The 12,647-nt window shown below is 35.9% G+C and overlaps 1 protein-coding gene across 19 annotated transcripts in view; it reads left to right on the top strand.

Moving 5' to 3' along the window:
• The window catches only part of LOC137239969 (MLX-interacting protein-like), a 192,970-nt gene that overhangs the window by 23,697 nt on the left and 156,626 nt on the right, over positions 1 to 12,647 (top strand). Inside the window, exon 1 of one of the 19 annotated variants that reach the window (XM_067765802.1) lies at positions 2,434 to 2,459. The exons of the other annotated variants lie outside the window; for them this stretch is intronic. Coding sequence (XP_067621903.1) covers positions 2,449 to 2,459 — 11 coding nt within the window. The 5' untranslated portion in view covers positions 2,434 to 2,448. Of the gene's footprint in view, positions 1 to 2,433; positions 2,460 to 12,647 lie in introns of those variants that run through there. 19 annotated transcript variants of the gene reach the window in all.

Raw genomic sequence — 12,647 nt, 5'->3', positions numbered from 1 at the left:
AAATTTTAACAAAAAATTTAATATCTTTACAGTATATATGTAAATTATGTCAACATTCGACTCCAGTAATTATATGGTGCAATAAAATACAAAAATAAAAGAAAATTTCAAATGGGCGTGGCTCCGCCCTTTTTCATGTAATTTGTCTAGAATACTTTTAATGCCATAAGTCGAACAAAAGTTTACCAATCCTTGTGAAATTTGGTAACTGTTTTCTGTGAAAATGAGCGAAATCGGTTGAAGCCCAGTTTTCATACACAGTCGACCGTCTATCCTTCCGCTCGGCCGTTAACACGATAACTTGAGCAAAAATCGATATATCTCTACTAAACTTAGTTCATGTACTTATCTGAACTCACCTTATCTTGGTATAAAAAACGGCCGAAATCCGACTATGACCACGCCTACTTTTTCGATATCGAAAATTATGAAAAATTAAAAAAATCCCATAATTCTATACGAAATATGAAAAAAGAGATGAAACAAGGTAATTGGATTGGTTTATTGAAGCAAAACATAACTTTGGAAAAAACTTTGTAAAATGGGTGTCACAACTACCAGTAGAAGAAAATGAAAAAGTACCGCAGGGCGAAATCAAAAGCCCTTGGAATCTTGGCAGGAACAGTATCGTGGTATTACATATATGTATAAATAAATTGGCGGTACCCGACAGATGATGTTCTGGGTCACCCCAGTCCACATTTTGGTCGACATCTCCAAAACGCCTTCACATATACAACTGAGAGCAACTCCCTTTTAAAGCCCTCGTTAGTACCTTTAATTTGATACCCATATCGTATAAAGACGTTACAGAGTCAACCCTGGTCCACCTTTATGGCGATATCTCGGAATGGCGTCCACCTATAGAACTAAGGCCAACTCCCTTTTAAAATACTCATTAACGCCTTTCATTTGATACCCATATCGTACAAACAAATTCTAGAGTTACCCCTGGTCCACCTTTATGGTGATATCTCGAAAAGGCGGCCACCTAAAGAAATAAGGATCACTACCTTTTAAAATACTCATTAACACCTTTAATTTGATACCCATATCGTACAAACACATTCTAGAGTCACCCCTGGTCCACCTTTATGGCGATATCTCGAAAAGGCGTCCACCAATAGAACTACGGCCCACTCCCTTTTAAAATACTCATTAACACCTTTCATTTGATACCCATATCGTACAAACGCATTCTAGAGTCACCCTGGTCCACCTTTATGGCGATATCTCGAAAAGGCGACCTATAGAACTAAGGATCACTCACTTTTAAAATACTCTTTAATACCTTCCATTTGATAACCATATCATACCAACACATTCCAGGGTTACCCTAGGTCATTTTCCTACATGGTGATTTTCCCTTATTTTGTCTCCAAAGCTCTCAGTTGAGTGTGTAATGTTCGGTTACACCCGAACTTAGCCTTCCTTACTTGTTATTTCTATTTTTGTAAAAATTTCTTTAGGGTTTAAGTTCTTCTTTGTACTTATGTATCTACTTATGCACTTACATATATATGTATGTATGCATCTGCAAACCTAAGCAAAACCCAAAATGCTACTTGAAGGTGCATCGATTGTTTTGACACTTTGAAATGAAATGACTCTTGCTTGGTTGAAGGAAATTCCATGTGTTCAGTGCATGTAATGCCTTTGGAGAATAAACATTTTTTTTGAAACAAAAATCCATCTGCAATGCAGTTATTGTATACTATGTTATCATATTTACATGCATGCTACATACATAGTTTGGTATATTAAAATTTATCGCAGTAGGTAATGAGACCTCCGCCGTGTTTTTTATACCCAGCTTTACACTGTGTTATAGCTTTAACCGGTTAAGAGTGGGTTGTAATTGTAGGAAGAAATAAAGAAAGCAGTGTCGACAATGATTTTGATTGAGCCGTTTGTCCGTTATGATGATAACTACGACCAAAACTTAGATATCCTAACCAAACCCTGTTTAGATTAGTATTTGAAATGGACGCAATTCGCCGATAACCACTCGCACATTCATATAATTGTGTTTCGTCGCCACCGCGGTAAAAGCTGCTAACTGCACTTTTCACTCAAAACGACTTTTTGGTACTGATGGAGTGGGTGACGATTTCTGCACATGGTTGTTAAATAAAAGTGTGTGTTTAATGTCCAGAACCGAAAAAAAAATATTAAAAAAAATAGCTAGCTCCAACAAAATTATGAAAATCTGCTACGTCCATATATTTTCGAAATATTTTGCAATTTCATAGTTTTTACTCAAAACTTTGTTGAATGTCATATAAAAGATAAAAAATTCAATGTCCGCAGAGTAATTCGTTTAAAGCTACGTTCCATTTCATATCTAAATATGCACGTAATCGCGGTTATATATGAGATCCAGAAACATATGGGCATTTCCACGGTAACGAACGCGACATTTGTACGCTTTTAAGTGCGTCCAAAACAATGAAGACAAAGTAAAAGTTTATATATATTGATATTGTTTTAAAGAGCTGACGGAGTGCTAGATTTTAATATATACGGGAAGGATCTTTTACAAATAAGTACGTAGTTATAAACAATTATAAAGTGATACGGACGCGACAAAAAAATAGAAGTTTTTTGGGGCGCATTCAGAAATACATATGCAAAATTCATCAAATTAAGGATTTTTATATATATACAATATATATGTTAATAAATGCGAACAGATGACTGTTATTCGTAGGTTTATGAATGATGTTGAGACCACTGAGTTTTACTACCGTAATTACAATGCTTTAATTTAAACAGTTTGTTTTTCGATTTAAACCACATCTCCTGGGAACGTTGCTGGCAATTAGTCGCTGCTGATGACAAATTTAATTTTTTATCACAATCCCTACTTTACTTTTTTAATAAGCATGCTCCTCTTCATAAACTTGCGTGCTCCTGGCGCTCTAGCCCTTGGATTTCACGTGAGGTCAAAGTGGCCATAAAAAATCGAAACCTCGTATATAACGTATGGAAAAGAAAACCTACTCGTGAAAACTGGATCGCCTATAAGCAGGCTCCGAACAAAGCTTCAACCTCTGTTCTACTGGCTAAAAAGAAATTTTACTGTGGAAAACTTAACATTGATTTGCCTCCCAAACAGTTATGGTCTAATTTAAAGCGGTTAGGCGTACGGCTATCCTCGAAGCCTCTTGTTCTCTAGACCCAAACCTACTCAATTCTTTTTTTGTTTCATCCAGCTCCTCTGCTACCCGTAGTCCTCTACCTTTAGATTCCTTGTCCATATTATCATCCTTACCTAAGTTTCAATTAGTGTCGTTCCACTTAAATTTATTAAATTAATCCTACCGAATATTTTAAGCTGCATCATTCATCTTATAAACCACTGTTTCACTACTTCGACTTTCCCTGCTGCATGGTAAGAAGCAATTGTGATCCCGCTCCCAAAGAAACCTGGGGCTTCTCAGCCCTGTGAATTCAGACCCAAACGTATACTGACTGGCCTGTCTAAGGTAGCTGAGATACTTATGGCGAATCAAATTACAGCTTTTATTGAGAAAAATAGTCTCCTCAGTCCATTTCAATCGGGTTTTAGAGAAGCTCACTCTTGCTCGACTGCTGTCACTAAAGTTCTCTATGAGATCCGTCAGGAGTTTGACCAGGGTCACTTGACGCTTCTTGTCTTTTGGATTTCTCCAAGGCATTTGACTCTGTCAACCATACCTTCTCTGTGATAAGCTATACAAATGCTTCGCTTTTGATGAAAACGCAGTTCAGCTGGTATAGAACTATCTTAGCAACCGAACCCAAAAGGTTAAAGTCGGGAATAGTATCTCTGCAGCGAGGCTTACCAGGTCTGGAGTACCATAGGGCTCTGTCTTGGGTCCCCTTCTTTTCAGTATCTTTATAAATAACATTTTAATGTCTGCTCTTATGCTCGACGGCATGCTTATGCGGATGATGTGCATTATACATTATACATTTCAAGTCATATCAGCTTGGTTCAGGATTTAACAGATAAGCTGAATGCGGACTTACGCTCGATTATGAAGTGGTCTAGGTCAAACCTTCTGTGCCTTAATGCTCAAAAATCATATGTTCTTCCAATATATAAAGATAAGATCCAGATTTCTGATATCCCACACCTTTACATTGGATCTGCAAGAATTCAGTTAGTCGAAAAAGTAGGAAATCTGGGCTTTGTAATCAACTCTAAGTTGTCCTGTGAAGACCACGTCAATAAAGTTGTGGGAAAAATCTATTATACATTGCGATGCCTTAAGGGTGTCATCAATTTTCGTACCTTCTGATACAAAGAAAAAGCTTATTCTCTGTCTTATTGTACCTTACATAACCTAATTTGAGGTCGTTTACAGCAATTTAGATGCTGTCTCCCTTCATAAACTCGTGTTGCTTTCAACCACGCCACTAGATATGTGCACGGTTTGAAGAAATTCGCTCACTTATCTACGTTGAGAAACTCAATTCTTGGATGTGACCTAATAAATTTTATCAAAGCGCGTAATTGCATTTTTATAGTCAGTTGAGCAGAGCTCACAGAATATATTAACTTTGATTGGATAACGGTTGGTTGTACAGGTATAAAGGAATCAAGATAGATATAGACTTCCATATATCAAAATCATCAGTATCGAAAAAAAATTTGATTGGGCCATGTCCGTCCGTCTGTCCGTTAACACAATAACTTGAGTAAATTTTGAGGTGTCTTGATGAAATTTGGTATGTAGGTTCCTGGGCACTCATCTCAGATCGCCATTTAAAATGAACGATATTGGACTATAACCACGCCCACTTTTTCGATATCGAAAATTTCGAAATCCGAAAAAGTGTGATAATTCATTGCCAAAGACGGATAAAGCGACGAAACTTCGTAGGTGAGTTGAACTTATGACGCAGAATAGAAAATTTATTAGATTTTGGACAATGGGAGTGGCACCCCCACTAAAAGAAGGTGATTTAAAAGTTTTGCAAGCTGTAATTTGGCAGTCGTTCAAGATATCATGATGAAATTTTGCAGGAACGTTACTCCTACTACTATATGTATGCTTAATAAAAATTAACAAAATCGGAGAACGACCACGCCCACTTAAAAAATTTTTTTTTAAGTCAAATTTTAACAAAAAATTTAATATTTTTACAGTATATAAGTAAATTATGTCAACATTCGACTCCAGTAATTATGTGGTGCAATAAAATACAAAAATAAAAGAAAATTTCAAAATGGGCATGGCTCCGCCCCTTTTCATTTAACTTGTCTAGGATACTTTTAATGCCATAAGTCGAACAAAAATTTGCCAATCCTTGTGAAATTTTGTAGGGGCTTAGATTCTACCCACTCAGCATTTAGGTGATTCAATTTTGAATTTTCCTACATATCAATACAATTTGATTACTCTTTCTGACTAAATAATGAGTTATCATACAATTGAACAAAAGAAATAATCAAATATGAATACTTTTGATAATGAAAAACTAAAAAGCATTTTTGGATCACTTTTTGGAATCATTTTTGAAGTCCTTTTATGATTAAGTTTTAATATTTTATAAAAACCAACAAAAAACTAATCAAATATGCTTACCTTTGATGATCAAAAACTGAATATAGTTTTTCAATCACATTTTGGAATCATATTTGAATCAAATGTGTTTACTTCAGGTGATCAAAAATTTATAATTATTTTTCATTCAGCTTTCTGAATCTTTTATGAATATATTTGTTGACTGAGTAATGAATTTTATACTTGTTGAAATTTTACTTTTCAATCATGAAGCTAAGAAAAAATATATAAAAATTGTATTATTTATGCATAAGATATTCCTCAAGACAAAAATAATGTAATGCTGCTCGTGAACGAGGATTCCCCAAACAATTTCTCCCCTTCAGCTTACCAGAAAATACATAATGATTGGACAATACATAGGTTGTGAGCTATTTGAACCCCACGTAAGTGAAACTATCTTGACATACCTGGATACGGCTTCAACATCCCGTATCGTATCCGTATTTTAAGATGCAGACGATAATGCTGCTGTTGGATGCTGTAGTTGCAGGTGTATATCGGTCAAGTTTGTTCTCAAGTTAGCTGTGGTTCGAATAGCCCACTTTCGCATGCTTTCTTCCCCTTATGAAATAAGATTATTATGTAGTATCATATTTTGAATGAGATATGAAGAATAAATGCATTATAATGGCATTCAAAAATGATTCAAAAATCTCAACCAAAACGATTGAAATATATTCACGAACTGTGAAAAGCAGTCAAATATTACTCTAAAACTATTAAAGCTCAATTTTACAATGATATCAAATATGAAAAAAAAGCGTTTCGAAATAGGAATCATAAATGATTATTCAGGAATAATCACATTTATGGAACATTTTTCTCCCGACGATACGTTCATTTTCGAACAGAAAATGGTTTTAAATTTGAACGTTTTTAATCATCTTGGGGTATGATATTTAAATATTTTTTGATCAAAATTTTCAAAAAATGATGGCTGGGTAGGACGATAACTGTTTTCTGTGAAAAAGGGCGAAATCGGTTGAAGTCACGACCAGTTTTTATACACAGTCGACCGTCTGTCCTTCCGCTCAGCCGTTAGCACGATAACTTGAGCATAAATCGATATATCTTTTCTAAACTTAGTTCACGTACTTATTTGAACTCACTTTGTATTGGTGTAGAACATGGCCGAAATCCGATTATGACCACGCCCACTTTTTCGATATCGAAAGTTACGAAAAATGAAAAAAATGCCATAATTCTATACCAAATACGAAAAAAGGGATGAAACTTGGTAATTGGATTGGTTTATTGACGCAAAATATAACTTTAGAAAAAAACTTTGCAAAATGGGTGTCACAACTACCAGTAGAAGAAAATGAAAAAGTTCTGCAGGGCGAAATCAAAAGCCCTTGAAATCTTGGCAGGAATACTGTTCGTGGTATTACATATATAAATAAATTAGCGGTACCCGACAGATGATGTTCTGGGTCACCCTGGTCTACATTTTGGTTAATATCTCAAAAACGCCTTCACATATACAACTACCACCACTCCCTTTTAAAATACTCATTAACACCCTTCATTTGATACCCGTATCGTACAAACAAATTCTAGAGTCACCCCTGGTCCACCTTTATGTCGATACTTCGAAAAGGCGTCCACTTATAGAACTAAGGCCCACTCTCTTTTAAAATATTCATTAGCACCTTTCATTTGATACCCATATCGTACAAACAAATTCTAGAGTCACCCCTGGTCCACCTTTATGGCGATATCTGGAAAAGGCGTGCACCTATAGAACTAAGGCCCACTCCCTTTTAAAATACTCATTAACACTTTTCATTTGATACCCATATCGTACAAACAAATTCTAGAGTGACCCCTGGTTCACCTTTATGGCGATATCTCGAAAAGGCATCCACCTATAGAACTAAGGCCAACGCCCTTTTAAAATACTCATTAACACCTTTCATTTGATGTCCATATTGTACAAACGCATTCTAGAGTCACGCTGGTCCACCTTTATGGCGATATCTCGAAAAGGCGTCCACCTATAGAACTAGGGCCCACTCCCTTTTAAAATACTCATTAACACTTTTCATTTGATACCCATATCGTACAAACAAATTCTAGAGTGACCCCTGGCCCACTTTTATGGCGATATCTCGAAAAGGCGTCCACCTATAAAACTAAGGCCTACTCCCTTTTAAAATACTCATCAACACCTTTCATTTGATACCCATATTGTACAAACGCATTCTAGAATCACCCCTGGTCAACCTTTATGGCGATGTCTCGAAAAGGCGTCCACCTATAGAACTAAGGCCTACTCCCTTTTAAAATACTCATTAACACCTTTCATTTGATACCCATATTGTACAAACGCATTCTAGAGTCTCCACTGGTCCACCTTTATGGCGATATCTCGAAAAGGCGTCCACATATAGAACTAAGGCCTACTCCCTTTTAAAATACTCATTAACACTTTTCATTTGATACCCATATCGTACAAACAAATTCTAGAGTGACCTCTGGTCCACCTTTATGGCGATATCTCGAAAAGGCGTCCACCTATAGAACTAAGGCCCACGCCCTTTTAAAATACTCATTAACACCTTTCATTTGATTGATACCCTTATCGTACAAACAAATTCTAGAGTCTCCCCTGGTCCATCTTTATGGCGATATCTCGAAAAGGCGTCCACCTATAGAACTAAAGCCCACTCCCTTTTAAAATACTCATTAACACCTTTCATTTGATACCCATATTGCACAAACGCATTCTAGAGTCTCCCATGGTCCACCTTTATGGCGATATCTCGAAAAGGCGTCCACCTATAGAACTAGGGCCACGCCCTTTTAAAATACTCATTAACACCTTTCATTTGATACCCATATCGTACAAGCAAATTCTAGAGTCACCCCTGGTCCACCGTTATGGCGAAATCTCGAAAAGGCGTCCACCTATAGAACTAAGGCCCACGCCCTTTTAAAATACTCTTTAATACCTTCCATTTGATACACATGTCATACAAACACATTCCAGGGTTACCCTAGGTTCATTTTCCTACCTGGTGATTTTCCCTTATTTTGTCTCCATAGCTCTCAGCTGAGTATGTAATGTTCGGTTACACCCGAACTTAGCCTTCCTTACTTGTTATGTTTAAATTGCTAGTTTACAAAAAGCCAGGTTATTTGTACGATAAGCTAACGTTTTCCAAAAGCACACGCTCCTCTAATTTTATTCTTCCAAAGTTTAATTATTTAACCTCTTCCATGCTTTTCTTTGTTAACGGCGTTAGGCTATGGAACTCCATTCCTCAGTCTTTAAGGAACTCAGTGAGAGAAAATAATTAAAAAAATCTTTTATTTGACTATTTTAGTGATCAAATTGCATAACACGGTTTTTATAAATTTGTCTATCTCATATTTTTAATTTTTATATAAGTATTTTGATATATATAAGTTTTACGTTTATATTGCGCAATAAAAGATTTTAATCTTAATGAGCTAATGTATTAAAACTAATAACTAATAAATAAATGAAATGGGCGTGGTGATAAAATCGATTTCACAAATATTATTAATCATAAATCAAAAATTGTTGAACCTATCGTAACAGAATTCGGCAGAGAGGTTGCCTTTCCCATAAGGAATGCTTTGAAGACCCACTTTTATATAAAAGATTTTTAAAAGGGTCGTGGAAGAATAAAATGAGCTATATCTTTGCAAAAAAGAGCTTTATATCAATGGTACTTCATTTCCCAAGTGGATTTATAACAATAAATAGGAAAACCTCAAATTAAAAAAAATGGGCGTGGCTCCGCCCCTGTTATGACTAAGCAATTTTCTATGTTTCGTGAGCCATAACTCGAAGAAAAATTAGTTCAGAATAGGACCATGTGTATATGTATTATAACACTATTAAGCACACAAAACAAACAACAACAGCATTTCAAGTGTATAGCTGGGTATGTAATGTTCGGTTTCATCCGAACTTAGACTTCCTTACTTGTTTTCTTTTTTTTTCAATTTAACAAAAGTTGTAACAATTGAATTTGCATGTAAAAATATCAAACTATTCCAGAATCAAAAATATAATTTTTCAAAATGTTTGGTATAATTGTTTTTAACAAATGCATCATCTGCATGTTGCAATTTGAACTTTCATTTTCTGCTGGGATGCTCATGCTCTCGCTCACAATAATACATTTATATATAAATTTTTGGCCGCCACTGCTTTGGAAACACTTTTCTAATTGAGAAAATTTGTTTCTGAATTTTTGATGTTTCTTTGCCCGGGACTTGAACCCAGGATATTAAGTGTGATAGGCGGAGCACGATACCACCGCACCACTTCGGCCGCCCATACATGAACAATAGAAAGATAGTGCATAATGTACAAAAGGGACACAAAACGTCACATACGTTTTGCCTCTTATTATGACGTACCTGGGCGACCGAGCTTTGCTCGGCAATCTTCGAGTATGCCGCATAACATACTTTGTTCTACATGTCATCATTAATCAAACTCTACTTTTTTTTATGTACATACTAGCTTATGAGTTGGTAAAATTGACTTCTGCTACAGCTAATGACTGTTGTTGTATGATATAATCATATTTGTAACAGGATTCTCCTCGCGTAGGTGAGGTTGACAATTGAGTTGCAGAAGCTCTGAAGCTATAAAGGTTTGTATTGTGCTCATCAATCCCTTTATTCGCATCTAATGAACGTCCTTGAGCTTCATTGATAGGGATAGGAAATTTGAGGCATTTAAAATTGAAACGACAAATCTATCGGTATCAATGGAATTTATGGTTTTACATTTTTTTGTTTCCAAAATTTTCCGATAAAATGAATTGCTTCAATGACATCCGTAAAAGTTTTGTGATGAAAAGCCTTGTCCCACTACATATGCGTGACTAGTCGAAATAAACAAAAAAAATAATAAATAAATGTAAGGTGCGATAACCTCCGAAGAGATCTAAGGCCGAGCTTCTCTTCCAATTTGCGTCGTGCTCCTCTTGATTTTCCCTACAAATTGGCCGGACGGGACCTACTTGTTTTATGCCGACTCCGAACGGCATCTGCAAGGCAGATGAGTTTTCACTGAGAGCTTTTCATGGCAGAAAAAATCGAAATAACGAAGCACAAATATTATGATATTATGGGACCTTTTTTAAGGATCAATCGATGAGGAGAAAATTCTAATGTCTCAAAAGAGCTAATAAACTCAATCGGATATGCACACCTTGGGACTTTGTAAAGCTAGATTCAATATTTGGAAGAAAAATAGTCATTAAAGCTTCAGATGATTTGATAAATTCTCAAAAACTTGCAAGAAAAGAAATCAATTCTGTTAGTAAAGAAATAGGAATTTTGCCATAATTAATTTCAAGAAGTAGTTTAGCAAAAGCTGCTGCTGAAGTGTTTCCGCCAAACTGCCCTCTCATATTTCTAAAGAGAGTAAATGTTTGTACGTAAAGCCTTCTATAGACGAAAAAGCACGCATTTACTTCAACTGCAGCTGTTGCAGCAAGTAACAGGAAAGCACCACATTTGGGATGATCATTACACCTTAAAATTACATCAATTAGTATCAAATTAAACAGAAATGTTTTTTTCCGGTTCCTCCATGCGTATCCAAAAATACCAACCCTAAAGATAACATAAAAGAATACTAAAGAAATAACACCCAAACCCAACTTTGCAATCAAACTTTACGTGTTGAAATAACCTAAGTTTTTAAGGCAGCCACAGTTCTGAAAGTCCCATTTGTCTTGTTTTTTTGTTTTTTTTCAATTCCATATATTACTGGTGCTGTTAGGACTTAACGTCATATAGCTCCATAACAATTTTCATTATTCAATTTGTATTGGAGGTGACACGCCCCTTCTTATTCACCCCTTATTTTCTTAGTGGTGCTAGTGATTGATCCAATTTCAGTTATGTTTAGCCTATGACCATTTTTGGACGGTTTCTAGTGGGTGATTCAAATTTAGTTGTGATCGGCCGATCCGTTTAGGACGCAACCCAATTTATACCTACATACAAACATTCATAATTTTAACTTTATATATATATAGATAGAGGATGCGGATAGACTGAAGTTAACCAAAAATTTTAACGGCGGAAGATTACTACACATCGAAAAGGAATAACAGCCAAGCAACTCTGTAGTCAAAATTTAGCTGTTATAATAACCTAGTTTGTACGGCAGCCATATTTCTGAAAAATCCAATTTGCAGGGAAGGTGCCACGCCCCCTTTTCCCCAATGCCACAATTTACTGGAGGTGTTAGGACTTAACCTCATTATTAACCTCCTTACCAGTTTTCATTATCCTACCATTACTACATCCAGAGATATGCAGAATGAAAAATTCCATTTATATCGGAGGTGCCACGCCTTCTTCCCCACCCCACATTTTCTTTGTGGTGTTAGGGATTGACCTCATTCAACTCCTTACTGAATTTCAATGTTCTAGCATGAATACCGTCAGAGTTATGTAGTACCAAATATTCATTGTGCATGGGAGGTGCCACGCCCCTTTTATATATCGATATTATTTTTAGCCTATGACCATCCTTGGAATGTTTCTAGTGGGTTGTGCAAATTGGTTGTGATCGGTCGATGCGTTTAGGACGCAACTCGATCTATACCTACATACATACATAATTTGAATTTTATATATATAGATATTATATATTGTAACGAATTTCGGGAAAATCCTCTTATTTGCAACCTTTTACTAACGTTCGAATCACTAAACTGTTGAATAAATAACTCCAATATTGAATAATGCAAAATGGCCTTTATTAAAGTACTTCACAACAACACTTATACTTCGCAACTGATAGCTTGCTTAAATCAAACTGACTTGTTGTGCCTCAACTGTTGCTGCTTTTATACTGTTTGGTTTCGTTGGCCTATTTCTAGGCGGTTCTATTTCTAGAATTTACTAGTTAGTTACCAGCTATAAAATTACCAGTTATAACTACGTTTCTGGCTTCTCATATGCGCGTGTATATGTGAGTGATACTTGCACAAATTATTGCCTACTTTTGAGCGCATCTCAGATAAGATATATGCATGTGTTTGTACGTTCCTCTCCGCTGCGTGTACGTACATACACTCATGG

The sequence above is a fragment of the Eurosta solidaginis genome, chromosome 2 (genome assembly GCF_040869045.1).
Source record: "Eurosta solidaginis isolate ZX-2024a chromosome 2, ASM4086904v1, whole genome shotgun sequence".
In the NCBI taxonomy this organism is placed as follows: domain Eukaryota; kingdom Metazoa; phylum Arthropoda; class Insecta; order Diptera; family Tephritidae; genus Eurosta; species Eurosta solidaginis.
Note: the sequence above shows the minus strand (reverse complement) of the source record. Positions and strands in the feature narration are given on the sequence as shown.